The following is a 23,936-nucleotide window of genomic DNA, read 5'->3' as shown; positions in this document are numbered from 1 at the left end:
TAGCACGATGGAGATAGATCGAGTTACTGTACAGGTATCTAGCTCTTGCCTTCTATGCAGGTAGGTAGCATGAGCTTAATCCGTTGTATGATGTACCTATCTCCAAGTATTAGTCAACCCTTCGTTCGGCGCTCTTAAACATTCTCTTCATCCTAATTCATACCGGTATGTTTCACTAACAGAGAAAAGAAGATATGGATCCGTGTATGGATTACTATGTGCTTATTGCCAGGTCACCCAATTTGTAAACAACATGTCGCCTTTCATGTCTAAAATGTGTCAGATCAGACAGCCCCAATAGAATAACGACTGTCAACACTGGACTCGTTTTACGGCGTACCCTTCACTGCCTTCATTCCCCCCTAGCTACCCTAGGTATCCTCTAGGTACAATACTTGCATTCACTCTATTTTGGAAGCTGATGCACTATCTTCTAAGCTCCGAATCTACATATCAGGTAGGTACGTAGTGCTGTCTACGAATCCAATTTCGCAAGACGCGTAGGCGAGCAGGCTGGTAAAACTCCTATCCAGCGGCCTCCCACTACATATGTACCTAGGTAGGTACTAGGTAGGTACAGTACCCTAGCATCTAAGCCTCGCAACCTCCAGGATAATACGCAGTATGACCAGGAGAGAAATGAGAACCCCCGCTCATTGGCTATCTTAGTTCTATAGATCTGGACCGTGCCGTTACCCGTCAGCTCCGATCATTACCCGGTACATAGAGAGGTAAGCTACGCTGTATTATTCCCGAGTCCATTCCTGTAGAAAGCCACAGTCGAGAAATCCAATCGTAAAAATCACAAATCAATATTATGTACCACACCCTCTTGCCCTGGCACCATGTAACTTTGATGACATTGTTGGTGTACATATGGAGATGCTGGCAGATCAAGACAGGACCGGTTAGATAATCGATCGGATCCTCTCTTATTCCTACTCCTTACGTAGATTGGACTTAATATTAAACAGATTAGATTCTCACTTTTATGATGATGATGGCGATGACGACGACGACTGGTAGCCATCGATTTATCTGTCATAAACTAGCAAATAGGCCCATAAGAACAATGCAAACCCCATCCGACCCAGTCACCCTATTTGCGATCGTCCACCTGAAACAAGTCGTATACATATCATAAACAACCCCCAGATTATGTTTCTCGCATTGCCAAAGAATCAAACAAGATCGTAGGCAAAATGCGCAGTTAAATGTGAGCCCATGAGCCAGCCACCAATCACTCCAGGCCAGACGCCGTCAACATTACTTTTGTCTTGGCGTCCTTGATTTGCAACTACCAATGCCTGACGAGTACACAACGAAGATCGAGACGGTAAAACACTCATATGTCAGCCGTCTGGTTACAGTTGTATATCTCGCCTGGCAACGCCCCTCCCGGTCTTGGATAGGTAGGTACGGATAGAGAAGAAAGGGACAGTTATGCCATCTCTTCAAAGTCGGTAATGTAATAAAGCCCTGTATGCGTCCCACATACCCTGTCGAATAATGTTTCCTGTTCTTCAAAAGAAACCAAGGTTATATGCCTTGGTTCCTCGGACTATCAATCATATTTACCCACTAGTACGATCCTCGAACTCCAACAAGGGCCATTGACCGGCGGGTCTCAGAAAAGAGGACATGTCGGGTTACTTCTCAGTAAGGGTTGAAACCACCACCACGTGCTCGTCCCCGGTAGCCGCCACGGTAGAACCCTCCTCGCGGCATGTAACCTCCTCTTCCTCCGAAATACCCACCTCGTGCCGCGCCACCAAATCCTCCACGGCCGCGGCCTCCACGACCACGGCTCAGACCCGGAATGTTGGTCCGCTTCGGGGTGACCTTGATGTTACGTCCCTTGAGGACGCTGTCGTTCAATACCAGGGCCTGAGCTACGAGGCTAGGTTCAGTAAACTCGACGTAGGCATATCTGTGCATCAAAAATGTGAGCCAATGACAACCTGCTAATTTATTTTTGCATGTAATTCGGACTTACCCCTTCGGCTGACCCGTAAATTTGTCGAGTAAGATCGTGACGCGGTTGATAGAGCCGCAGCTCTGGAAATGGGCTTGGATTTCCTCAGGGGAGACAGAGTAATCGACATTTCCGACAAAGATACTTCGACTATCTACGTCGGATCGGTCTTCGGAAACTTCCTGTCCTCGTTCCTCTAAGGCAGCATGCATCTCTCTTAGCTTGGCAGCTTCTTGCTCCATCTCGGCAACGCGTTTCTTCATGGCAGAGATTTCCTCCTGTGCGCGTTGGTAGTTTTTGTTAGCCTATTACTTCCTTTGTAGATCCAGGTTTCCACCAGGCTGCACGTGTAAAAGGGTCGAAAGGGGATACATACTTCATCGTTACCCTCTTCATTGACCATAGGGTCCTCACCAGTAACGTCTCGCTCGTCGTGATTCGTGTCAGACATGTTGGGCTAAAGTCAATTCCCAGATTTTCTTCTAAGATGTCAGTAGGTAGAAAACCATAACGAGCAAGGCAGAAAGACCAACCCCTCGGTGAATTGTAGTTATAATAGAAGAGCTGGGTATCGGGGGATCCAAAGAACTCTTGCACAGAGGGAAATTTATAGCATTTGAATATTGCTACACAAAAGAATGCGCCAGTGTTAAAAGCTGGTTTGTGGAAAATGCGATAGAAGGCGACGCAAATGCCCAGTCTTCAGTTGTAATCAGTTGTAAAGCTCTAAAAGCTGCAGTGGAGCAGACAAGATCCAGAGATCCTTAGGTAATACAGTTCGCGCGCTAACACAACACGCTAAGACGGCCTGGACGGCCAGGTAGCTACGCGGTACGTACCTATTTCATCTTTGCTCCAGTCGTTCCTTCCAAGATTTTTCCTTCACTTGTCTTTGACCTGACGGCGGGTCACATGGTCTGTGCGTTGGTAACAAATAGCATGTTGTAGGGAAACATCTATGTATGAATATGATAGTAGGTTTTAAGAACTGGACTACTTCACACAACATATTCTATCCAATATACCTAGTTGTCGATAAATGTGTTTTGATTCTTTTCAATGCTACTTCTTTTTGAGTCTATAGGCTTAACTATACAGAATTGCTAACTATGGAAGATATATCTTCCTACAAACATACTCAGCAGGTAATGGGTCCTATTCCTTCGAGCACATGGCTCGTCTTGAAATATGCCCCGACATATACTTCATACGTTGGACAAACAAAATAGAAACTTCAGCGATTCATTTATTGTCATAATATCGTAAAATAGTTTGTACAATGTTAGCCAAGAACATCCAGCACAATGTCTAATGCAAACTATTCAAGCTACATAAACGAAAACTGAAATAAGAACTTGATATAAGCTTTTATGACACAAGATAACCACAACATCAAGCTTTCCATACCCAACGTAAGATATACATATAATAGCCATATAGTCTTAGCATACGCTTTGGATTTATAATTAGAATCAACAATCACCTTTAAACAGCCTTTATCGAATAGCCGGTATGGTCACGAGGACAATCAGGTAAAAACAATAAAACTTACATCATCGGACATGACTGACTACGACGGACCAAGCAAATACGACTTTTACCAGAACAATCTCAATGCGCTATGCCGATACACCCGCGAAGGCAAATAAACCCATGATTCAAGAACACTTTCTTCCATGAGAACCGATTACCAACCTAGAGTACAATGATTTCCCATCCATTAATCTATGATGAGAAGCCGTTCCGGAGCGTACAACATATGCAGTAGCAACACAAATACAGATGCGGGTTCTTGCTCAGTCATCACCAGATGCCCCATTCCACCATTCTTATCACACCCTCGATCGCCTAGCAACCATCTCTTTGCTCATCTTCGGCTGCCAGGCTGAGTTTTGCCGTAAACTTGAGTCGTATGTAGTATTCGTCGGTAGACGACAGCTCATGAGGTAAAGGGATAAGGGTGTAAGTACAGCTTTCCCTCCCTTCTATCCTAGCATAAGCTATCGCGTCTAATAGGAGACCGTCGTGTTAGCATGCTTCCCTCAGCAGCTAACATCGACGGAAGCCTTAGAGTTCATAAGCAGGGCCACGATGAGACCGTAGAGACCCAAAACTTCGGCGAAAATGAGAATCAGGATCATGCCGACGAAGAGCCTAGGTTGTTGAGCGGTTCCTCGCACACCCGCATCACCGACGATACCGATAGCGAAACCAGCAGCCAAACCAGCAAGACCCACAGAAAGACCCGCACCCAGTTGAATGAAACCCGTGTACAGGGGAAGCTGTTGGGTCAAACCATCGGAAATCAGGACGGAGACGACGAGACCGTAGATACCAATGATACCAGCCATAATAACGGGAACGATGTCTATACAGGTTAGTATTGTTGAACGAAATATGGCGATGGCGAAGGTGGCGCGTACTCTTCACGATGAGATCAGGTCTCAGGACACCCATAGCCGCAATACCAACACCGGACTTGGCGGTTCCGTAGGAAGCACCTAAGCAGGTGAAGACGATGGCCGCTGTGCAACCCATGGCGCCGAAGAAGGGCTAGTCATTAAAGTTAGCATTATATCCAACGTCGCGTCTATTTCGCATTCTAGGATAACAATGTCGATCTTCGCTGAGACTAAAGGGACGAACTAACCGCGTAGACCGGGCTATAGAGAACAACATTAGCATGGTAATCAAAACATATCAAAAGCCGGAATTGGAATTGCAGAATATTGTTTAAAGCTTTGTTTGATGATGGAAGGAGTTGGCGGGAGAAGGCATCCAATGAACTACGTACCAAGCTTCAGAGTAACCGGACATGATGACGGTGGAAGAAGAGCTTTTCTAGAAAGGGGAGAAGAGAAAATAGAAATAGAAATTTTCTGAATGATAGACTTTCAAAGCGAACTGATGAGAAGGGTAGAATGAATTGGGAATTGAGATGGCAAAGCTCAAGAGTTGTAGTTTTAGTAGTAATGAAAGAGAGCTATGGATGGCTATGGGAATGTATTACGGGGAGAAGTGTTGCTTTCGCGAGGTTGCAGGTGCTGTTACAGTTTGGCCCTTTGATTGGGGAGAACTGAAAGGTTAGATTGATTTTGCAGCTCCGAGTCACCTGGAAAGTGGACCTCATGATTATGTCAGCGGAATCGGCATTACGTGTCGCCGAAAGGGAAATTCCGTCTTGGTAGGGTCTTGGCATCTAAATCCGAATTGAAGCTTTGACATTGTCGAACTTTTTTTTTTTCGTCCTTCTATTCTTCAACGAAAAACACTTCAACCTACCACTTTGCGCAATTCTTCATAGGGCGAGCCACCGCAAGGAACCCTGTGTTATCAAAATGTCTGGACAAGATCAAAACGCTGGTATATTTAGACAATACGCCCAACGAAAACTTTGAATGATTATACTTACTTATTCATAGCTTGGCCTTTGGCCGACCATACCCTTACGCAGGAGATTCTCGACCTCGTGCAACAGGCTGGTCGTAAGTCTACTACTGTCTTCGCCAATCGAAACCCATTTCGCTGATAATTATATCTATAGATGCCCGCCAGCTCAAGAAGGGAGCCAACGAAGTTACCAAGACGTTGAACAGAGGTGTTGCCGAAATTATTGTCCTTGCTGCAGATACCACTCCTCTTGCGATCCTTCTCCACCTACCGCTACTTTGCGAAGATAAGAATGTGATCTACTGCTACGTACCTAGCAAGGTTCGTCTCGTAAAGGCTATCCTAGGAGATCCTTATGCTAATCCAGTTAAACAGATCGCACTCGGCAGAGCTTGCGGTGTATCCCGAGCTGTCATCGCTGCCTCGATCACAACCAACGAGGCCAGCGACCTATCAGGCCAGATTCGCAGTCTGAGAGACAAGATCGAACGTCTCATGATTTAAAGATACCCCAGAGTTAGGAAAGGAATTCAGGGCCCTACAATTAGGAACATGTATTAGGCTACAAGTCCTAGACAGATAGCCTAGAAATGATTATATGCAGATACAGATACTATACTCTGTATTAGATCAGATAGCTTAATATAAGATATAAACTTTTATACCTATTTCGTCTCATACAAGGCACATAAGTAGGTAGGTATTTGATAATTCAAACATGGTAGGCTAAAATATAGGAGTGATAAGTACAAGATGTACCACAGTATTTATGCATACGGATCACATTAGCGCATCTGGTTACCAGCGATGTCGCCCTATCAAGTATGCCCCACCGTGTGACGGCATCAGCAACCCCACCAAAACTCTACTATGTAAGACATCCTTCATTAGGACAACCAAAGAACCTGGGAACTTTCAAAGACTTTAAAAATGACCATATCAAACTTCTCAGAAGTCGACATGATACAAAAAGTTTACAACTCATAGAAAATTCGTTTGTGCTCATTATCTCTTAGTTCAAGCTAATAGAATTCTCTATAATTCTCTATACCTACTTACGAATATCATGATTGAGTTCTTGAGTACTAAGAATGCCTAGTATAGCGCGAAAGCTCTTGATTTGCGCCGCCGTTGACGGCCTCATAATCCAGCCACTTGCAACCAAAGGGCAGCGAGCTCAACAACCCGTTAAAGTCAAATATGGCGATGCTACAATATCCTCGCTTCCTCGCGATCAACCGCTAGAAACACCAAAGCCAAACTCATCCTTTGAGGCTTTTGGTATTGTAGGTTCGTCTTCTCTAGAGCATCTAAACTGTCCTTGTAGACAGATCATACAAGTAGAACTAAATTCCCTCTAACTGTCCCTTTCAATAGGGCTCTTCACTGTTTCCCGCTTAAGCTATCTTATAACTGTTACTGGTCGCCAGCAAGTTGCGCAAATTCGTGGCTTTCCTGTCTACGTCGTGACCGACGTCGCGCTCACCCCTTGTACGAGCCAAGCCGATGCCGAACTAGCCATTGCGAACACGGCGACCAAACTCCGACGCGCATCAGCAGATAAGTTTGTCGACGATAGCGACTCAGAAAGCGAGGTCGAAGGGCCCTCGTTCTCTGGCGGCGACGATACTGAAGATCCGGGTGCCCTAAGCGACCGCGAGACTTCTGAAAATAAAGATGTGTCCGAGGTAGGAGGTGAGAGAAGCAGCATAGCGGAAGACGTCATAAAGCGTCGCGGTAGCTATGGACGCTTTGCGCAGCGCTGGTTCAGTCGCAAAGGCTGGATGATGGACCAAAAGCGCAATATGGGACTCAGCAACCTTGTAACAGATGGACCGGGTAGCCCAACCAACAAACCAAAAAACGGAAGCCCAGAAAGGGAATTGAGCGAGGCAGTAACGCAGGAAGGAGTCGATCCACCATCCACCCCGTCTGTTGGCGAGAGTTTGATGCCCAAGTTACTGCGATTTGCGCATATCTGGCTTGGGACATCCAGAAGCTTTTACTTTTCATATGACGTGGATCTCACAAGAAGTGTTGCTAATCGATCCTCCACAACGGCAACAACAAATCTTCCGCTACATCAACAAGCTGATTCAACCTTCTTTTGGAACCAAAATCTAATGAGGCCCTTCCAAGGCACCGGTAATGACTCAATAATATTACCCCTGATGCAAGGCTTTGTGGGACAAAGAACCTTCGTTGTCGATCGTCATCCACCGCAATCTGATTCCCAGGAAGATTCTATGGAAATGGCTGACATGTCGCCTCCTCCCGAGCGCAATACCGAATTCTTTTCACCAGAAAGAGCATCTGTTGATTTGAGATCATCTGAAAAGAAATTCGTTATTACGGTGATTTCCAGGAGGTCGACAAGACGAGCTGGGTTGCGTTATTTACGGCGTGGCATAGATGACAATGGGCATGCTGCGAATTTCGTTGAGACAGAACAAATACTCTCAACTCCATCATGGGAACCAACGTCTAAGATCTTCTCATTCGTCCAGGTACGGGGTAGCATACCGATTTTCTTTACCCAGTCACCATACTCCCTAAAGCCGATACCGGTACTACAACACTCCTCCGAAGCCAATTATCGAGCGTTCAAGAAACACTTTGAACTACTAGGCAATACATATGGAGCTATGCAACTCGTGAATTTAGTTGAGAAGCACGGTGTTGAGGCTATAGTTGGGAATGAATATGAGAAGATGGTCCAAAGATTTAATGAGCAGAAGGCAGAAGATTCTCAACCCCTCGCTTTTGAATGGTTCGACTTTCACTCCGCCTGTCGCGGGATGAAATTCGAGAATGTGAGCTTGCTTTTGGATACCCTGGGCAAAGAAATAGAAGAGGCCAGCAGCACCGTGGAAAAGGGCGACCAAATAGAACGGAAACAGAAGGGCGTATTGAGGACAAATTGCATGGATTGTCTGGATCGTACCAACGTCTGCCAGAGTTCCTTTGGCAAGTTCATGCTCGATCTGCAGCTAAGGGGGGAGGGTTTCGATATGTCAGCTCAGCTTGACCAGGAGAACTCGTGGTTTAATACACTTTGGGCTGACAACGGAGATGCCATATCCAAACAATGTCAGTCCATACCTATTCCTTATCAAGAAACGACTGATCCCCCGGCGGGAGGGACTCGAATTGCTAACTCGAAATATTCTAGATGCCTCTACTGCTGCGATGAAGGGCGATTATACTAGAACGAAGAAACGAGATTACCGTGGAATGGTGAACGACCTTGGCTTGTCTCTAACACGATTCTACAACGGGTAAGGAATACTGTTCCACTAAATTATTCAATTGCTCACAGCATATGCCAGAATGGTCAACGATTATTTTTCGCAGGCTGCTATCGATTTCTTCCTAGGCAATGTTTCATCCATGGTCTTCGACGAGTTTGAAGCAACTATGATGAGTAAGGACCCTGGAGTTTCGATGTCAAAGATGAGGGAGCAGGCTATCGAGACATCGCAGAAAATAGTCATCGAGGACGATAAAGAGGACTTTATCGGCGGATGGACGTTGTTGAGCCCTAACACATCTGACACTATCAAAACTTCGATGTTTGAAGAAGTAGTGCTTCTTCTCACTGACACAGCGTTGTATTTATGTCGATTCGATTGGAAGCTTGACAAAGTGTCCTCCTTTGAAAGGGTAGATTTGGCACATGTAGTCAGTATTAAGGTCGGCACGTACATAACCTCAGCCATCTCCCCCGCGGAAACCGACGAATCGAGGAACATCGGACTTGTCATTACTTATGAACCAGGTAAATTTGATATCAAGCGAACCAACACACGATCTCTGTCCAGTACGTCGGGACAATCAGACCAAATATCGGGAAAGGATATATTTGGTGAACCGACAAAGGCCCCAGCCGCCGTATCCGGCATCTTGAACCAAGCTATTCTCAACGCCATCGCGGGTAAGCCGCAGTCGCAATCGCACCCGCCGCGGAAGATCGCTCTCAAAGCGCTATATTCTAGGACGGCAGTATCGGAAACGAAGGACGTGAAGAAGATGACGGAGAACGAGCAGATCAACGTTATCGCCACGGAGATCGAAAGGCTGGTCTTCCTCAGCCAACCAATCCCGGGGGATTCGGAGCGGAAGAGCATTGTAGAGAAAGGAGACATCATCTCCCTCGCCGAGGCGAAGAAGAGCACCGGGATTCTAGAGCAGTGGGGTCACAGCATAAAGAAGTTGGTTTGGGCATAGATGAATCTTCATAGCTGCTCATTATGAGGTGTACATAATATGGTGACTTAAGGCCCTGGTAGATACCTATTGAGTTATTTAGTTAGACGGCCGAGAGGTGGTGCGATACAGGTGCATCTGGTAGCGCATATCTTGTAGATCAATAGGATATCGCAGTTCGTCGGAAAGTCGGAACCAGACCGAGTCGTGTGATTGCAGCTTCTCCCACTCGCAACCCTCGGGCGGCAGCTTGTCCGCCTGGAGTAAGGTGTGGTCTAGCAGCCATTGCATCGGGTACTTCTTAGCCTCCTTACCCACAGCTGCCTCTGAATAGCTCCCGGGGCTGTCAACGACTAGGAGTAAGGAACCGGCCGGGATTATAGTACTTAGATTTCGGAGGAACGCCGTGGTTAGTTTGATGCCTCCCGATGTATAGAGCTCGTTCAGCGTGAATAGCATCGTGATGAGTAACGGCGTTTGGCCGAGAAGCTTTGATAGCCTGGCGCTGTCTAGTTGGAGCACGTCTTGCTGTACAAAAGTCGAGCGCAGACGTGTTGCTGGCTCGACTAAGGCGGCATTTGTTGCTTTGACAGCAGCACTTGCATATTTAGATAGAAATGGCGGTGTTGTGAGGCCGATATGAAGCTTTTGTACGACTTCAGCCCATGGTCCAGTATCTAGGAGCGTAAGATCTCCAACGATACTAGAGGCCCGAAGATAGTCCCCGAAAGCTACGATCTCAGCAGCACCACCTCCGATGGCAAGCATTCTCAGCGTATCGCTGGATTTCGATACCCGCTCATCTTCCTCTAAATCGACCGTTGGAGAAAACCGACCCATCTCAACTTCATCCTCAAATGGGACATCGCTATCAGCGACACTAGTGGCGAGTATCAAAGGCCCTAGCTCGTCCCTAATCTGACTCATTACTCTGCTATAACACAACGCGCGACCGGGACTCCATCTCGCCGCGTACACTTCGAGGAACTGCTCGTTGCCAAATGCGGTCTCGAAATCTCGGTTGAATAGCGCTTGCTTTACCTTCTGCAATGTGGTGTCAAACTCATCGTCGCTAAAGATCTCTCTGAACGTGTCATTGAATATGTTTAGTAGCTTCTGCTGCGCTTTGATCTCCTCTGGTGACAGGATCGCTGCTGCCGACTGTTGCTCCGTTGCCCCTGAAGCCGGGCCCTCCGCCGACTTGGAGGCGGATGTCGAGGTTCGAGGCGGCGGCTTGGAGGATTTCGATCCGGAGCTTTTCTTAACCATGACTCTTTATCATGGGAAAAAATAATTTAGGTTTCGTTTAAAGTGTTTCAAAGTCCGTTTCCCCCTTTTGCCCAAATATTTGTTAGGTAAAAAAAAGTTGCCTGCAATTAGACTTTTCGGGTTTTTGCGTTAGAGGAGTTGAAGAGGCCTGTGATCAAATTTTGATGACCTAGAAGAATCATGTTAATTGGTGGATAGCAATAGCACAACCCAATTCTATCGAGTCATTTTTCAAACTCATGTATTTATTCTACCTATTTTTCATCTAATTCACGGGGACAAAAAAATAAAGATTATTTACTATAATATTTCATAAATCTCATAATCATTTAGTCGTAAGGTAAGTTAGTTACCTATAGATTAATTTCGTAATAATTGATGAGCAAATTCAGGACTGTGTAGGTATTAGGTAGGTGCGCACCTAAACCCGGGAATACGGCGAGGTGTCGGTGACTCCTGTAAAATAACGGCTTTTGGGAATTATTCACGACATTGACCGAATGGATAGGTACTATACATATTAACTAATAGTTCCCCTGCGGTGTCGCCGTCGTTACATAAGCATCACATGGCTAAAAGTCAAAAGGCTCTTTAAGTCGAATTGGAGGTTAGAGTAGCCCCGGCTAGGCCGGCTGGTATATAGCTTCAATCAGAGGTGATCGGGCGAGAGATCACGATGCTTCAAGTAGAGTCACGGGAGGAGCAAATATTCCGCCCTTCCGCCTGGCTCGCTATTGGTAGGGGTGAGATGAATAAGAAAGAACCTAAGGCAGGAAACGCTCGAATGATCTTCTTCGACTTGCTCACGTTGCTTGATAAGCTAGCCCTGGACGTTCGTGCGTTCGTGAGTTTAGAGAGTTTAATATAGCGCACCTTTCGGGTTAATTTTATGCGATGACGCTTAGCCCAGAAGGTCGGAGGCTGACAAAAGCTGACATTAGGTACCGATACATGCCTACGACGTACGGACGTACCTACATATGTAGGTGTGTATGTAGGTGAATACCTAATATATCATAGGTCCGATACGGAGCGAGATATAAGGCCGGAGTTATGAGTTGGATGTATATAGAATAGAATGGTCAACGACGTCTTCGGCGATGAAACAAATAAGTAAAATGCTCTAACCAAGATTTGATATTAGTCCCCGGAGGCTCAAATGACCTAATTACATATTGGAAATATTAGTAGCAAATATATTACCAATCTCACAGATAACTGATGAGTCTTTTTCCGGACCTATTAGACGGATAGTAATAAATTTGGCTCGCGCAGGGCTGCAAGGCGATTGAAGCTAGAACTCCCGTTCACCTGAGCAAGGAGGATTTGCCAATAAGTATATGTATTCCGACTAGGCGTGTTCGGGGAGATTTGCCCCTTTTGCTCGCGTAGTAAGAGATATGGTTACACATATGTACCTAGGTAAGGATTCGAATCGTCTAATGTAACTTTCTTGTATACCTTTGGAAGTACATATATTAACAGCTCCCGTTTGAAACAACATCGTGAACGAAGTATCGGATGTTGAAAAGGTGACGTAGGTAACAGATGGGATGCTGTATCACCACATTGACGGCAAACTTCTCAGTGGCAAAATGAATCCAGGGACTTTCAAAATTTCAGAAGAAAAATTGAGACGCGTCGGACAGTAGCGTAACCGACTGTTTGGGGAAGAAATACTGGAGCCGGGCACCTGAACAGGCATTCGTTGTTGAGGGTTTTGATAAGAGTTGAGAGGAAATGATGAAATAATACCGCTCTAGTCAGTATAGTAACAGGTAGTGACCGGTAGTACTTGACTACAGAATCCTAGCTCACCCCAGCTCTTTGGGAAGTGAACCCCCACCCCACCTGCTATGATTGATCGTCTCCGACTAATACTTGCCTCAGCGGACTTTAGTGAGCCATACATGTATCGTATCAGAAAGCCCCGGCCCCTCCAGGTCCCTCTTTCCAAGAAGAAAGGACCCATTCAAGGACGCCTGTTGCCGCTGCCGGCGTTCAGCGACTGCAGAGATCAAAACATTTTAACCATCCGCGATTCTTCCCACACTCTTATTTCCTTCTCTCTCTCAATCAACTTTTCCATTGACTCTCTTTTTAACCTCATTTCCCAAGATATCTTCACAGAAACGCAATCATGGGGTATACAGAGAAAGATTGGCTCGCCATTAACACAATCCGTGTTCTTGCTGTAAGATGACGACTCTCTTTTATTAACCCCGCCCCCGCTCTGCCCCTCCAATCCTCCATCGTGAGCTCATTGAAGCTTTGCTCGCTCTGCCTTTTTTTTTTGCCCTCATTCCGGGTCTCCCCTAAGAATAATTACCTAACAAATACTAACAATTGTCTTCCTCTAGGTCGATGCCACCTTCGCATCCAACTCGGGCCACCCTGGCGCGCCCATGTGAGTAGCAAATATATCTATACATAAAACTATAATGGTTTTTCTTTGAAGGAATAGTTATTGACATTAATCGGTATAGGGGTATGGCACCGGTTGCCCACGTTCTCTTCAACAAATTCATGAAATTCAACCCCAAGAACCCGAAATGGTTAAACCGGGATAGATTTGTGCTTTCGTAAGTCGAAATGCTGCTCTATGTTAACCCAAACCAATTATTGACCTGGGTCTCAGTAATGGGCACGGATGCATGCTCCAATATGCTCTTCTCCACCTTTTTGGATATGCCCTATCCATTGACGACCTTAAGGCATTCCGAGTGAGTCTCCCTTTCAAGTCTAGATGTAACTTGTAAAAAGAACAGAAAGCTTACAGCTGCCATAGTCAGTTGACAGCATCACCCCCGGACATCCCGAGGCTCATGATACACCCGGTATCGAAGTTACTACCGGTCCTCTCGGCCAGGGTATCTCCAACGCTGTCGGTCTTGCTATCGCCCAGGCCCAGACCGCCGCCAACTTCAACAAGGACGGTTTCCCTATCGTCGACAACTACACCTACTGCTTCTTGGGTGATGGCTGCTTGATGGAGGGTATCTCTAGCGAGGCTAGCTCGTTGGCTGGTCACTTGCAACTGGGTAACCTGATTGCTATTTACGATGACAACCAGATCACTATCGATGGTGACACTGCTTGCGCTTTCACTGAGGATGTTGTCAAGCGGTACGAGTCGTACGGCTGGCATGTCGAGATCGTCAGCGATGGCGATCACGACCTCGACAGCATTGAGAAAGCTATCCAGAAGGCCAAGGATGTCAAGGACAAGCCTACTCTAATCAAGCTTAAGACCACCATTGGTTTTGGCTCCTTACAACAAGGTACCCACGGTGTTCACGGTTCCCCCCTGAAGGCCGATGATATCAAGCAGCTCAAGCAGAAGTTTGGCTTTAACCCTGAGCAATCCTTCGCCGTTCCCCAAGAGGTTTACGACCAATACGCCCAGAAGGCAGCTGAGGGTGCCGCTCTTGAACAGGAGTGGAACAAGCTGTTCGCAAGTTATGCAACGCAGTACAAGGCTGAGCACGACGACCTCGTTCGCCGTCTTAGTGGGCAACTTCCGGAAGGCTGGGAGAAGAACCTTCCAGTCTACACTCCCAAGGATGCTGCCGTTGCGTCTCGAAAGCTCTCCGAGATTGTCCTCTCCAAGGTTGAGGGCATCATCCCCGAGCTCATCGGCGGCTCTGCTGATTTGACAGGATCTAACTTGACTCGGTGGAAGGGTGCTACCGACTTCCAACCTCCTTCGACAAAACTTGGTGACTATGCCGGCCGATACATCCGATACGGTGTCCGTGAACATGGTATGGGTGCTATCATGAACGGTATCGCGGCATACGGTACTCTTATCCCCTTCGGTGGTACTTTCCTAAACTTCGTCTCATATGCCGCCGGCGCTGTCCGTCTATCTTCGCTGTCCCAGGTCCGCGTTATCTGGGTTGCTACCCACGACTCCATTGGTCTCGGAGAAGATGGTCCTACCCATCAACCTATCGAAACCCTCGCTCACTTCCGTGCTCTGCCTAACATGATGGTCTGGCGACCGGCCGACGGCAACGAGACTAGCAGTGCCTACTATGTTGCTTTGACTTCTAAACACACCCCTAGCATCCTCGCTTTGTCGCGACAGAACCTACCTCAACTCGAGGGATCGACTATTGAGAAGGCGAACAAGGGTGGTTACGTCCTACACGATGTTGAGGGCGCTGACATCACCCTCGTCTCGACTGGTTCTGAGGTCTGCATTTGCGTTGACGCCGTCAAGTACCTCCAAGAGAAGCACGGCCTCAAGGCACGTGTCGTCTCCATTCCTTGTTTCGAGGTCTTCGACTCGCAATCCAAGGAGTACAGACTTAGCGTTCTCCCCGACGGCATTCCCTCTCTGTCTGTCGAGGTCATGAGCACAATGGGTTGGGAGAGATATACCCATGAGCAATTTGGCCTCAACAGATTCGGTGCTTCTGGTGCCTACAAGGACGTCTACAAGGCAAGTTTTCCAGAGTCCTTTTATGGATCCCACAATTTACTAACAAGTGCAATAGAAGTTCGAGTTCACCCCTGAAGGTGTCGCAAAGAGGGCAGTGGCCACCGTTGAGTTCTGGAAAGACGTTCCCAACATCCGCTCGCCCATCAACCGTGCATTCCAGCAGCTTATTTAAAAATAGAGGAGCGATGAAGAATTTTGGAATGATTATAAGTTAGCTGGCGCAATGAATGAGATGGTTTCCGCGGACATATAGACTTGTGAGCCAAAATAGTTTTGAGACCAGATAGTAACCAATGCAGTGAAATTTTAAACAAAATCGTAAATCTTCAATTGAATATGAATCCTTCATGTCTAAAATGGGTATTGTACTAGCTCTATTTTGAAGCGCGAAGCAAGTCGATTACCTAGCAAGGGCGTAGATATAAGTGTTTCGCCATGCCAACTCCGCGAAACCATGGTCATAGTTCTGTGCCTAAAGCATGACTATGGATATAAAAGCCCCGGAATATAAAGAGCAACCAAACCCCTGGGATCTTGAATTGTAGCGTAGCCCAAATATTACTACCCCTGAACCCAATCCCTTTCCACCACCACCCCACAAGTCCCCAGACTATGCAGGTACCGGGGAGCAAGTACTTCATAGGGAAGCCGTTTTTTTCCGTCTTTAGATTCCGGTGTGGTGGTATGTTCTTACTTTTGACACCTGTATACCTACCTACCTAGGTAGGTAGATACGTATCCCTACACCCACCCATCCTCCCAGCTCAATCCCCAGCATCCCCCGCCGCCCCGGCCCCGGAACCCGAACCTCCACCTCCGCCCTCGTCTTCATCCTCATCGGACTCCACCTGCGCCTCGGCCCACCGCGCCTGTATCTCCCGCCCTACCCGCTCCAGCCGCGCCGCCGCCCGCCGCGCGTCTCGCGCTTCGTCGGCTGACGGCGATATCACTACCCCCACTAGCGTCGGCGGCGCGTTCGCGTCCTCGGCTTCGAGCGCGGGGTCGTCGACGATCACGCTGCTGTTGCTTTGGAGTTGCAGCTGTGCTAGACGTCGCTCGATGGTGTCGGTTGGGCTGGCGGTTGGGGAGAGGGGGGTGCTGGGGGAGGAGGGGGGGATTGGATCGAGGCCGTTTGGAGCGGCGGCGCTGGGGGGTTGAGGGAAGGTGCTCGGGGGAGCGTGGGCTGTGGTTGCGGAGGAGGAGGGCCGGATGTCGGCGCGCAGGAAGGATTGCAGGATTACGGGGCCGGCGTTCGCGTGCTCGACTATGATGCGTTGAGGGGTGCCGAGACCGAGGCGTAGCGCGGATTCGTGCGCGCTGAGGGCGCCGTGGGAGAGCGAGGTTAGGGCTTCGAGTTGGTATTGCGTGCGTGCGGAGGTTATGAGGGGGGTTAGGGCCCGGTCGGAGAGGTGTAGGGATAGGTGCGGGTGTTGGGAGGGGAGGTTGGCCATTTTGGTTTCGGGAAGCTCCCGAGGTCCCTTTCGTGGTCGTCTTGTGATGGCGCTTTTTATAGGTATGTTGTCTCGGCTCTGGGGCCTGGTTCTCCTTTCCCCCCTTACTGCGTGAGTGCGGGTGGGAAACGGAGGGAATCAATCGGATAGTTGGTAAATCGGTTCCTCTTAATAGGGATTTTGGGTGGATGTTTTAGCTAGTTAAATATATGGGAAGTAAGATAAGCTGTAAGTATAGTGCTAGCCTTAGGATCGCTCATATGGGGGAGCTCGAGTGAATGGTGTTTCGTTTGGTGGAATGCGACTTTTGCAATGACCAATATGAGAGAAGCGATCTATGCGCGTCGGTTCATGTCATTGGATGTACAAAGGTACCTCGGAGAAGACGGGTCGGGCGGGACTTAGGGTGCCCCTGCCAGGCGCTCACTTCCGTCTAGGCAGGCTGCTGCTAAGTTCCATTGGGTGATGAACCGTCAAACTAAACTGCAGGTAAGGATCATGCGTAATGACGCACTTGGTTAGAAAGCAGCTTTTCATTGGCTAACCTGGAGTTCTGTACCTAAAATATTGGCAGGTGGCTACCTGAAGCGGAGCTGCTTCGGTACCTGTATGCTACCTAGAATTTAGAAAGCCCCACATGCCGGGTTGCGCACTTGACCAATTCTCAATTCCGCCATCACATCCTTAATACCAAGTAACATCCATCCATAACTCCAGCATCGTCGAGTGCCCGGGTGATCCTTTGTAAAAGGTCATAATCCATATATACAGTCATTCTCTTCTTGGTCCCTCGAATAACGATAGTACGATATCACGGTAACGACATAATAATTATCTTACATCAGACTTATTCCCTACTCGTTCCAAATAGAATAATTCCGACCATGTCTCAGAGGTTCTAGGAGCACCGTGCGGGAAGACAGAGGACGAAGAAGAGGGCTGGTGTCGACTACGGAGCTATGACCAACGATAACGTTACTAGTAGTACAGTCGGCGGTGGAACTTCGAGGTGGTTGCCACGACCCGCTAGGGCTCCGACGAGGACTGTAAGTAAAATCTAATTCTGCTTACTGACTTTTCTTTATCCCTTTGCTTCTTTCTTTTTATTTTCCGCGTATAGACATCTGTAGGAACTCAACTTGTCTCTACTGTCGGGGCGGTCAAGTGTGAAATGTTGCCATTACTGACGCGATGCCCCGACGACGACAGAAGCTACGCAATGGCACTTGGGTTGTACCTGGCACCGGCGAACGTACTCGTCGCCAATTCACCCTTCGATATCCTCACCTCGATGGTCCCAGCGACGATGACAACTTGCGCCCTCTCGCCGAGGGTACCACAATAAAGGACAAGGTTCGGAATGTGTGGCATAATACTAGAGTGTCGGCTAGCAAGCTATGGGCTTGGTCGAATTCCCCCAAGGGACGAGGCACCATCAAGTGCTCTATCGCGTACTTGTTGGCTAGCATGGGAACTTTTTGGCATCCTGCCGCCGCCTTTCTAGGCCCAATGGATGGGAAGCATATCGTCGCCACGATCTCTGTTTACTTCCACCCAGCCAGGTCAGCAGGTTCGCAGATTGAGGCTGTCGCTATAGCTGTCGTCGCTGTGTGTTATGCCATGTTCATTGGAACCTTGTCTATGGCTACCTCGGTCCTCTTCGGTTCTGTGTTAGACATGGTAGAACTCTCGTATGCCTTGGTTCTCATGATCTTTATTGGTGGTGGTTTAGGTTTTGTCGGATGGGTTAAACAGAAATTGAATAATCCTCTGGTGAGCGTTGGTGCCAGTATAGCATCCATCGGTATCATCACCATTGTGACAAAGGAAAACTCGGTTCATACTGGCGTTTTCACGAACCAGAAGATCATCCAGTCGCTCAAGATCTTACTTATGGCTACTACGGTATCGACATTAGTCAACTTACTCATCTGGCCGGTCTCTGCGAGGTTGGCTTTACGCAAATCCATGCAGAATGCGTCTACTTCGCTTGGCGCTATGCTGTCTATGATAGCAAGCGGGTTCTTGAGCGGCGCCGAAGAGGATTTCACCTCGAGCGAATTCACAAAGGCATCGTCTACGTACACTTCAACTTTGACGCAGATGAACAAGAACGCGCGGGAGTCGAAGTACGAGTACTTTTTCTTGGGACAAGAACAGATATATAGACAAGACAGGGCTGTAGTAAAGTCAATGGAGAACCTTGCCCAATCCTTGGGTGGTCTCAGAAGTGCGGCTAACACCCAATTCGAGCTCCTCAGGGAGGTATCTAACGGCTACTTTACCTCCAGCCCAGCCGTTTCCCCTACCACGAATCCCTTCTCCCCGACTTTTACTCGGTCTTTGTCGGCGATGTTAAAAAGCGGCAGTAACAGGGTTGGCTCCCTTGGCGCTATAGATGAGGCACCTGATGAACGAAGCGATCGAGAAGATGAGCCGACGCCTACGCAAGAAATGCCCTTCGCTATGTTATCTCCATCTGGCTCGTCGTTAAAAACACCTTCTGACATCTTCGAATTGTTTATCGCACGTCTTGGGCCCTCTATGAAATCACTTGTTTACACGATGGCTGAAATGCTTAAAGAGCCACCATTTGGTGTTCCAGGCTCGCCGATCACGATTAATGAACAGTTTAAGCAAAGCCTCTCGGATGCAACTAGTCTATATAACCAAGCAAGAGGAAATGCCCTTGAAGAGATTTATAAGACTATCGAGTTAGGCAGGACCAGATCCGAATCGGTCCAAGCGGACTTTGAGGAGGTTGCCGCAGCATGTGGTCACTTTTCATTCAGTTTGCTTAGCTTTGCGGATGAGATGCAGATCTACCTTGATACGCTAGACGACTTGAGAGATGTCGTAGAACAAAACAATCGGTCTTGGAAGTGGATCATGTTTTGGAAGCACTTTAAATTTCCATCCAAGGCGAAGAATGATGATGTAGAGCGGTTGTCTTTGCTCAAACCTGTAAAGCGATTAAGGCAATCTAAGATGCCCAAAGGTATCCCTGATGCGATGAAAAACCGGCGTGGTACTTTCAGTTGGGACACAGCACCCCAAGGCGAGGGTATTTGGGATCATGTTGTTCGAGCTACATCTCGAAGTCTCCTAAAGTTCTTCGGGTTCCTCGCGAGGGACGACAGTAAGTTGTTGTTCGACTATTTTCATCTTTAAGTAATTTCTGCTAATATCTATCGCAGTTCGTTTCGGTCTGAAAGTTGGCATTGGCGCTACTTTGTACGCCATGTTTGCTTTCATCCCTCAAACGCGACCCGTATACGCCCACTGGAGAGGAGAATGGGGGTTGTTGTCTTTCATGATCGTATGCTCAATGACTGTTGGTGCTGCCAACGCTACTGGTATGGCTCGTTTCACTGGTACCATTATGGGTGCTGCCTTCGTTCTGGTCAACTGGTGGATATCTAATGGTAACGCTGTTGCGCTTGCCTTCCTCGGCTGGGCCGTTTCTTTTGGCGCGTTCTACATAATGGTTGATCGCGGTAATGCGGCGTTTGGTCGCTTCATATTACTAAGCTACAACGTCTCTTCATTATACGCGTACTCTCTCACCCAGCAAGTCGACGACGACGATGACGACGAGGGTGGTGTCCATCCCATTATTGGTTCCATCGCTTATCACAGAGTTGTTGCTGTGTCGGTGGGTATCGTCTGGGGTCTAATCATTTGCCGTCTCATCTGGCCTATGCCAGCTCGTCAGAAGTTTAAGGAGGGTTTGGCCGTTTTATATCTTCAAATGGGCCTCGTATGGAAGCGAGGCCCACTCGCGGTGCTTCTCCGTAACGACATAGCCGCGGCAAGTTACATGAAAATAGGTGAACAAGCTGCGATGCAGCGGTATGCAACGCAATTGCAGGCACTTCGTGTGTCCGCGAACAACGAGTACGAGCTTCGCGGGCCGTTCCCCTTCCAGGAATACGGTCGGGTCATGGCGTCAACGCAACGTGCACTGGATGCTTTCCATGCTATGAGCCTGGTAACACAGAAGCATGGGCGACTAAGTGCGGGCGAGAAGGCGCTATTATATTATACAGCAGAAGAGAGGGCACAGCTATGCGCACGTATCTGCCACGTGTTCCAGGTGCTCGCGTCAAGCGTGATGCTCGAGTATCCGCTTACAGACGCTATCCCTAGTGTTATGGTCATTCGGGATAAGCTCCTCGGAAAGATCTTCCGCTTCAGAAAGGAACATAGCCACAACCATCACGCCGAGGGAGTGGAAAACGGAGGAAAGGCCCCGGCGAACGGACACGCAGACACAGATGCAGATGCAAATGCCGAAGCGGATAATGGTAAAGCTAAGGCTCCGAAGTTGGGCGATGTTGTGGTGGAAGAACCGGATTATGCGCTCCTATACGCATACGCCCTGGTTACCGGCCAGCTGGCGAAGGAGCTGACGGTTGTGGAAGAGGAAATCGAGAATTTGTTTGGACGGCTTGATGAGGATGCTCTGCTGTTGCAATAACGGAATGAACTGACTGGGCTGGGCTGAAGTTTCAAAGCTATAAGTTTACGAGAACCATGTCTCGTTTGCACGTTCCAAGGGGTATTGGTATGGTAGGGCTCTCCTATAAAGAGAAGGTTTATATATAAATTATAAAGCATCGATAAACAGGCTCTAGTTTGTCTATTCGGTTTACACATGATTAACATGGGGACTGGCGTGCTTTATTGGCGAATAGGTATACAATATATAAATACATATATACGCATCCTTTGGCTTATTGATATATTTGCTTGATTCTTTAAGACCTTGAGTTACATACATACGTCTATTACAATTCTCTTACCAATGCGCGTCTATCCCCCTTTTCGCTCAACCCCACTTATAGAAAGAATCTATACCCTATACCTTGATGGCCTGTCTGTCTATATTACTTAGTCCCCCGCGAACAGTTTATAGCATAAATCCCAATACAATATAAAGTCAAGTCTAAGTAAGTCCAAATCATCGATTGCAAAAGTGCTCAATATTCGCGCTATATGCCGAGCTCCCACTACTCCCCCCTGAACTCCATAAGATCGAAAGGTCTACAAAAAAACACATTTTTTACCCAAAAAGATGCCGGAACCAGATCAATTCGATTCTCCGTCTCCCCCTTTCTTTCTTTCTTTCTTTCCTTTCCTTTCCTTCTATTCCCCCTTCTTCCTTTTTCGTTCGTATGAGTCTCTTCTTCCGGGCTAGTAGTACATGCAGACTACACGGTCTTTTGTCATCGTCATCTTCACTTCACGATGTTTATCTCAGTTTTGAGGTGGATGCTGGGTGTAGAATTCTTATTCGAACAATCAATCGTCATAGTGGTCTTTGGCGCCGATGACACCTTCACTCTGCTTCCTGCGCCTGCGGCCGACGACTTCCTTCAGCCACTCGCTTAGGGTAAAGCCCCAGTGACAAGCGACGAGCACGCCGCTGAGGATATTGACGACCTTGACGCCGAACGTGAGCAGGCTGTCGCGGCGCTCCTCGACGTGCAGCATGATGGGCTCGATGTCGTACTTGAAGAACAGCCCAGGTACTAACCGCTCGTGGACCTCCTTGCTCTGCTCCGTGACGGCGTATTGGTTCGTGAAGATGGTGCGCTGCGCCGATGCCGCGCCCGATCCTCGTTGTACACTATATACTGTCGGCACCACGGACATGAAGTATTGGAACTTGTAGAAGTGCGCCTCGGCTAAATTGATCGTGCGGTCGAGGGGGTTCACGAGAGATGGGTAGTAGGGACCGTATGAGAGTTCCGAGATGACGTGGGAGAAGTTGAAAGCTATGAGAGAAGACGAGTTAGTATTGTTCTTCCCAATCAAATACACAAGAAAAGAATAAAGGGCCGTACTCACCACCATGATCCAAGTGCTGTCCAGCCTCAGCATATCCATGACCTCTCGCAGTAATATGAAAGTCGCCCTGGACCTTATTCAAATCCAGACTCCCATAAATACGACAACTATCAGCCTCCGCGCCCCAAAGCCTAGGCGTCTTCCCCCAACGAGCCTTCTTGCGTCCCATAGCAACGATATCATGAACATGTTCCTCACCGAATCCCTCGTCATGCCAACCAGCGCCCGTGACAGCGCGACCGTGGCTATCCCTTCCTAGCTTATGCACGCCCTTCGCATCGACCCACTGCCCCCACGAAGTCGCGTCCTCCTGCAGGCGCGAGGCGGCTAAGATGCGGTCGCCGGCGGCGTCCTGCACGTTGACGTGCAGGTCCTTGCACTTCATCTTGACGACGATATCGAGATTGATCTGCATGCTATGGCCGACGCCCTTCTCGACCGCGAACGTATGCGTTTCCTGGCCCTGCCACCAGCGCCCCAGTTCGGACCACAGTAGCACGAGCGACACCAACGACATGGCCACCGTCCACTTCCCTCCTCCCGACGTGCGCGTTACATATTGGGGCTTCGATTTCGCTACGGTGGAGAAACGGGGTCGGTAGTTAGCTTCGCTGACATCCTGCGATTCGACACTCCTCCCTCGCACGAGACGACGGCAGGGAGAGAGGTGATGGGTAGGGAGGTAGGTCGCACTTACGGAAAGCGTCAAAGGCGCGCACGAAGTTCCCCTGTTCCGGCTCATCATCGTAGTGGCTTTTCTCGTTATAGCCGTTCATCGTGACGGCGATCCCCTATCTAGGATCCAGAATCGTGTATGTTAGGTCCCTAAGGGAGTCTCTCGTATGCGATTCCGAACGCGCTGTAGGCTCGCCGAGACGTCTAGCTAGATAAAGCTAGCACGGCATTTGTTTTTCTAATTTGGAATTGGATTGCGGAAGGTGGTGATGGTTGTCGGTGTCGGTATCGTTGTCGTTGGCATTGACCATTGACAAGGTAAAGAAGTGGATGGGATGATTCCAAAGGTTGAAATCGCTCTCGAATCGCACTTTTACCTTTTAGCACCTATCGATATTAGAGGACAACTTGCACCAAAAGGAATTCAGGTACTAGTGTACATCTAATACTAGCAGGCTAGGTATGTAGCCAAGTGGACCCCCGACTCGAGGTGGGGACGGAGACCCTTCCAGTCCTCTCGCGGCTGAATTTGGAGAATATGTACCTAGTATTGATGCACTTGCGCTTACCCGACGAGTGGGGTCGATCGACTCACGTCGTCGTAAGCACTCATGTCTCTATATATGTATGTACCTACTTGTGCATGCAATTACACTACTATACATCTACG

The 23,936-nt window shown here is 48.2% G+C and overlaps 9 protein-coding genes across 9 annotated transcripts; 4 read left to right on the top strand and 5 right to left on the bottom strand.

Moving 5' to 3' along the window:
• Positions 1 to 982: 982 nt before the first annotated feature.
• GGS22DRAFT_161638 (uncharacterized protein) lies at positions 983 to 2,765 on the bottom strand. The gene is made up of 3 exons (XM_047961120.1): positions 2,352 to 2,765; positions 1,997 to 2,253; positions 983 to 1,930 (listed from the first exon to the last, which is right to left on the bottom strand). Exons 1-3 carry the CDS (start codon positions 2,424 to 2,426, stop codon positions 1,657 to 1,659), a joined length of 606 nt encoding a protein of 201 aa, XP_047819527.1. The 5' UTR covers positions 2,427 to 2,765; the 3' UTR covers positions 983 to 1,656.
• A 639-nt stretch (positions 2,766 to 3,404) lies between these two features.
• Positions 3,405 to 5,035, bottom strand: GGS22DRAFT_161636 (vacuolar ATP synthase 16 kDa proteolipid subunit). Its single transcript, XM_047961119.1, has 4 exons — positions 4,770 to 5,035; positions 4,626 to 4,638; positions 4,399 to 4,528; positions 3,405 to 4,343 (listed from the first exon to the last, which is right to left on the bottom strand). Exons 1-4 carry the CDS (start codon positions 4,790 to 4,792, stop codon positions 4,018 to 4,020), a joined length of 492 nt encoding a protein of 163 aa, XP_047819526.1. The 5' UTR covers positions 4,793 to 5,035; the 3' UTR covers positions 3,405 to 4,017.
• Positions 5,036 to 5,231: 196 nt separating this feature from the next.
• Positions 5,232 to 6,027, top strand: GGS22DRAFT_161634 (L30e-like protein; the record flags this gene model as incomplete). The annotated part of the gene is made up of 4 exons (XM_047961118.1): positions 5,232 to 5,338; positions 5,398 to 5,460; positions 5,520 to 5,686; positions 5,741 to 6,027. Coding segments are annotated over exons 1-4 (379 nt in total), but the record flags the coding sequence as incomplete, so codon positions are not given.
• A 246-nt stretch (positions 6,028 to 6,273) lies between these two features.
• Positions 6,274 to 9,631, top strand: GGS22DRAFT_132650 (SacI homology domain-containing protein). Its single transcript, XM_047958506.1, has 4 exons — positions 6,274 to 6,655; positions 6,743 to 8,455; positions 8,538 to 8,643; positions 8,695 to 9,631. Exons 1-4 carry the CDS (start codon positions 6,457 to 6,459, stop codon positions 9,590 to 9,592), a joined length of 2,916 nt encoding a protein of 971 aa, XP_047819524.1. The 5' UTR covers positions 6,274 to 6,456; the 3' UTR covers positions 9,593 to 9,631.
• On the bottom strand, positions 9,401 to 11,125 carry GGS22DRAFT_132647 (uncharacterized protein). The gene has a single exon (XM_047958505.1). It carries the CDS (start codon positions 10,838 to 10,840, stop codon positions 9,671 to 9,673), a length of 1,170 nt encoding a protein of 389 aa, XP_047819523.1. The 5' UTR covers positions 10,841 to 11,125; the 3' UTR covers positions 9,401 to 9,670.
• A 1,509-nt stretch (positions 11,126 to 12,634) lies between these two features.
• On the top strand, positions 12,635 to 15,603 carry GGS22DRAFT_161630 (transketolase). The gene is made up of 7 exons (XM_047961117.1): positions 12,635 to 12,669; positions 12,730 to 13,034; positions 13,201 to 13,247; positions 13,327 to 13,422; positions 13,479 to 13,563; positions 13,629 to 15,287; positions 15,343 to 15,603. The coding sequence occupies exons 2-7, from the start codon at positions 12,981 to 12,983 to the stop codon at positions 15,457 to 15,459; spliced, it is 2,058 nt and encodes a 685-aa protein (XP_047819522.1). The 5' UTR covers positions 12,635 to 12,669; positions 12,730 to 12,980; the 3' UTR covers positions 15,460 to 15,603.
• GGS22DRAFT_161628 (uncharacterized protein) lies at positions 15,587 to 17,043 on the bottom strand. The gene has a single exon (XM_047961116.1). It carries the CDS (start codon positions 16,736 to 16,738, stop codon positions 16,052 to 16,054), a length of 687 nt encoding a protein of 228 aa, XP_047819521.1. The 5' UTR covers positions 16,739 to 17,043; the 3' UTR covers positions 15,587 to 16,051.
• A 357-nt stretch (positions 17,044 to 17,400) lies between these two features.
• GGS22DRAFT_161625 (Fusaric acid resistance protein-like-domain-containing protein) lies at positions 17,401 to 21,480 on the top strand. Its single transcript, XM_047961115.1, has 3 exons — positions 17,401 to 17,784; positions 17,948 to 19,877; positions 19,936 to 21,480. Exons 1-3 carry the CDS (start codon positions 17,698 to 17,700, stop codon positions 21,216 to 21,218), a joined length of 3,300 nt encoding a protein of 1,099 aa, XP_047819520.1. The 5' UTR covers positions 17,401 to 17,697; the 3' UTR covers positions 21,219 to 21,480.
• Positions 21,481 to 21,694: 214 nt separating this feature from the next.
• Positions 21,695 to 23,654, bottom strand: GGS22DRAFT_161622 (DUF1692-domain-containing protein). Its single transcript, XM_047961114.1, has 3 exons — positions 23,289 to 23,654; positions 22,592 to 23,167; positions 21,695 to 22,518 (listed from the first exon to the last, which is right to left on the bottom strand). The coding sequence occupies exons 1-3, from the start codon at positions 23,365 to 23,367 to the stop codon at positions 22,043 to 22,045; spliced, it is 1,131 nt and encodes a 376-aa protein (XP_047819519.1). The 5' UTR covers positions 23,368 to 23,654; the 3' UTR covers positions 21,695 to 22,042.
• Positions 23,655 to 23,936: the final 282 nt, after the last annotated feature.

Source organism: Annulohypoxylon maeteangense, assembly GCF_022496945.1.
Source record: "Annulohypoxylon maeteangense strain CBS 123835 unplaced genomic scaffold GGS22scaffold_7, whole genome shotgun sequence".
Taxonomy (NCBI): domain Eukaryota; kingdom Fungi; phylum Ascomycota; class Sordariomycetes; order Xylariales; family Hypoxylaceae; genus Annulohypoxylon; species Annulohypoxylon maeteangense.
The sequence above is the reverse complement of the archived record's forward strand: the minus strand, read 5'-3'. Positions and strand labels throughout refer to the sequence as shown.

Coding starts and splice junctions, on each gene's coding strand:
- GGS22DRAFT_132650 (XM_047958506.1), top strand. CDS start 6,457: ATGCCTAGTATAGCGCGAAAGCTCTTGATTTGCGCCGCCGTTGACGGC. Junction 8,456..8,537: donor AGATGCCATATCCAAACAAT/GTCAGTCCATAC, acceptor GAAATATTCTAG/ATGCCTCTACTGCTGCGATG. Junction 8,644..8,694: donor CTAACACGATTCTACAACGG/GTAAGGAATACT, acceptor AGCATATGCCAG/AATGGTCAACGATTATTTTT.
- GGS22DRAFT_161625 (XM_047961115.1), top strand. CDS start 17,698: ATGACCAACGATAACGTTACTAGTAGTACAGTCGGCGGTGGAACTTCG. Junction 17,785..17,947: donor CTAGGGCTCCGACGAGGACT/GTAAGTAAAATC, acceptor CGACGACGACAG/AAGCTACGCAATGGCACTTG. Junction 19,878..19,935: donor GTTCCTCGCGAGGGACGACA/GTAAGTTGTTGT, acceptor TATCTATCGCAG/TTCGTTTCGGTCTGAAAGTT.
- GGS22DRAFT_161622 (XM_047961114.1), bottom strand. CDS start 23,367: ATGAACGGCTATAACGAGAAAAGCCACTACGATGATGAGCCGGAACAG. Junction 23,168..23,288: donor GCGCGCCTTTGACGCTTTCC/GTAAGTGCGACC, acceptor TCTCCACCGTAG/CGAAATCGAAGCCCCAATAT. Junction 22,519..22,591: donor ACAGCACTTGGATCATGGTG/GTGAGTACGGCC, acceptor CTTCTCTCATAG/CTTTCAACTTCTCCCACGTC.
- GGS22DRAFT_161628 (XM_047961116.1), bottom strand. CDS start 16,738: ATGGCCAACCTCCCCTCCCAACACCCGCACCTATCCCTACACCTCTCC.
- GGS22DRAFT_132647 (XM_047958505.1), bottom strand. CDS start 10,840: ATGGTTAAGAAAAGCTCCGGATCGAAATCCTCCAAGCCGCCGCCTCGA.
- GGS22DRAFT_161630 (XM_047961117.1), top strand. CDS start 12,981: ATGGGGTATACAGAGAAAGATTGGCTCGCCATTAACACAATCCGTGTT. Junction 13,248..13,326: donor GGCCACCCTGGCGCGCCCAT/GTGAGTAGCAAA, acceptor TAATCGGTATAG/GGGTATGGCACCGGTTGCCC. Junction 15,288..15,342: donor CCTACAAGGACGTCTACAAG/GCAAGTTTTCCA, acceptor CAAGTGCAATAG/AAGTTCGAGTTCACCCCTGA.
- GGS22DRAFT_161638 (XM_047961120.1), bottom strand. CDS start 2,426: ATGTCTGACACGAATCACGACGAGCGAGACGTTACTGGTGAGGACCCT. Junction 2,254..2,351: donor ATGAAGAGGGTAACGATGAA/GTATGTATCCCC, acceptor CAACGCGCACAG/GAGGAAATCTCTGCCATGAA. Junction 1,931..1,996: donor TTTACGGGTCAGCCGAAGGG/GTAAGTCCGAAT, acceptor TTTGATGCACAG/ATATGCCTACGTCGAGTTTA.
- GGS22DRAFT_161636 (XM_047961119.1), bottom strand. CDS start 4,792: ATGTCCGGTTACTCTGAAGCTTG. Junction 4,344..4,398: donor ACCTGATCTCATCGTGAAGA/GTACGCGCCACC, acceptor TAACCTGTATAG/ACATCGTTCCCGTTATTATG.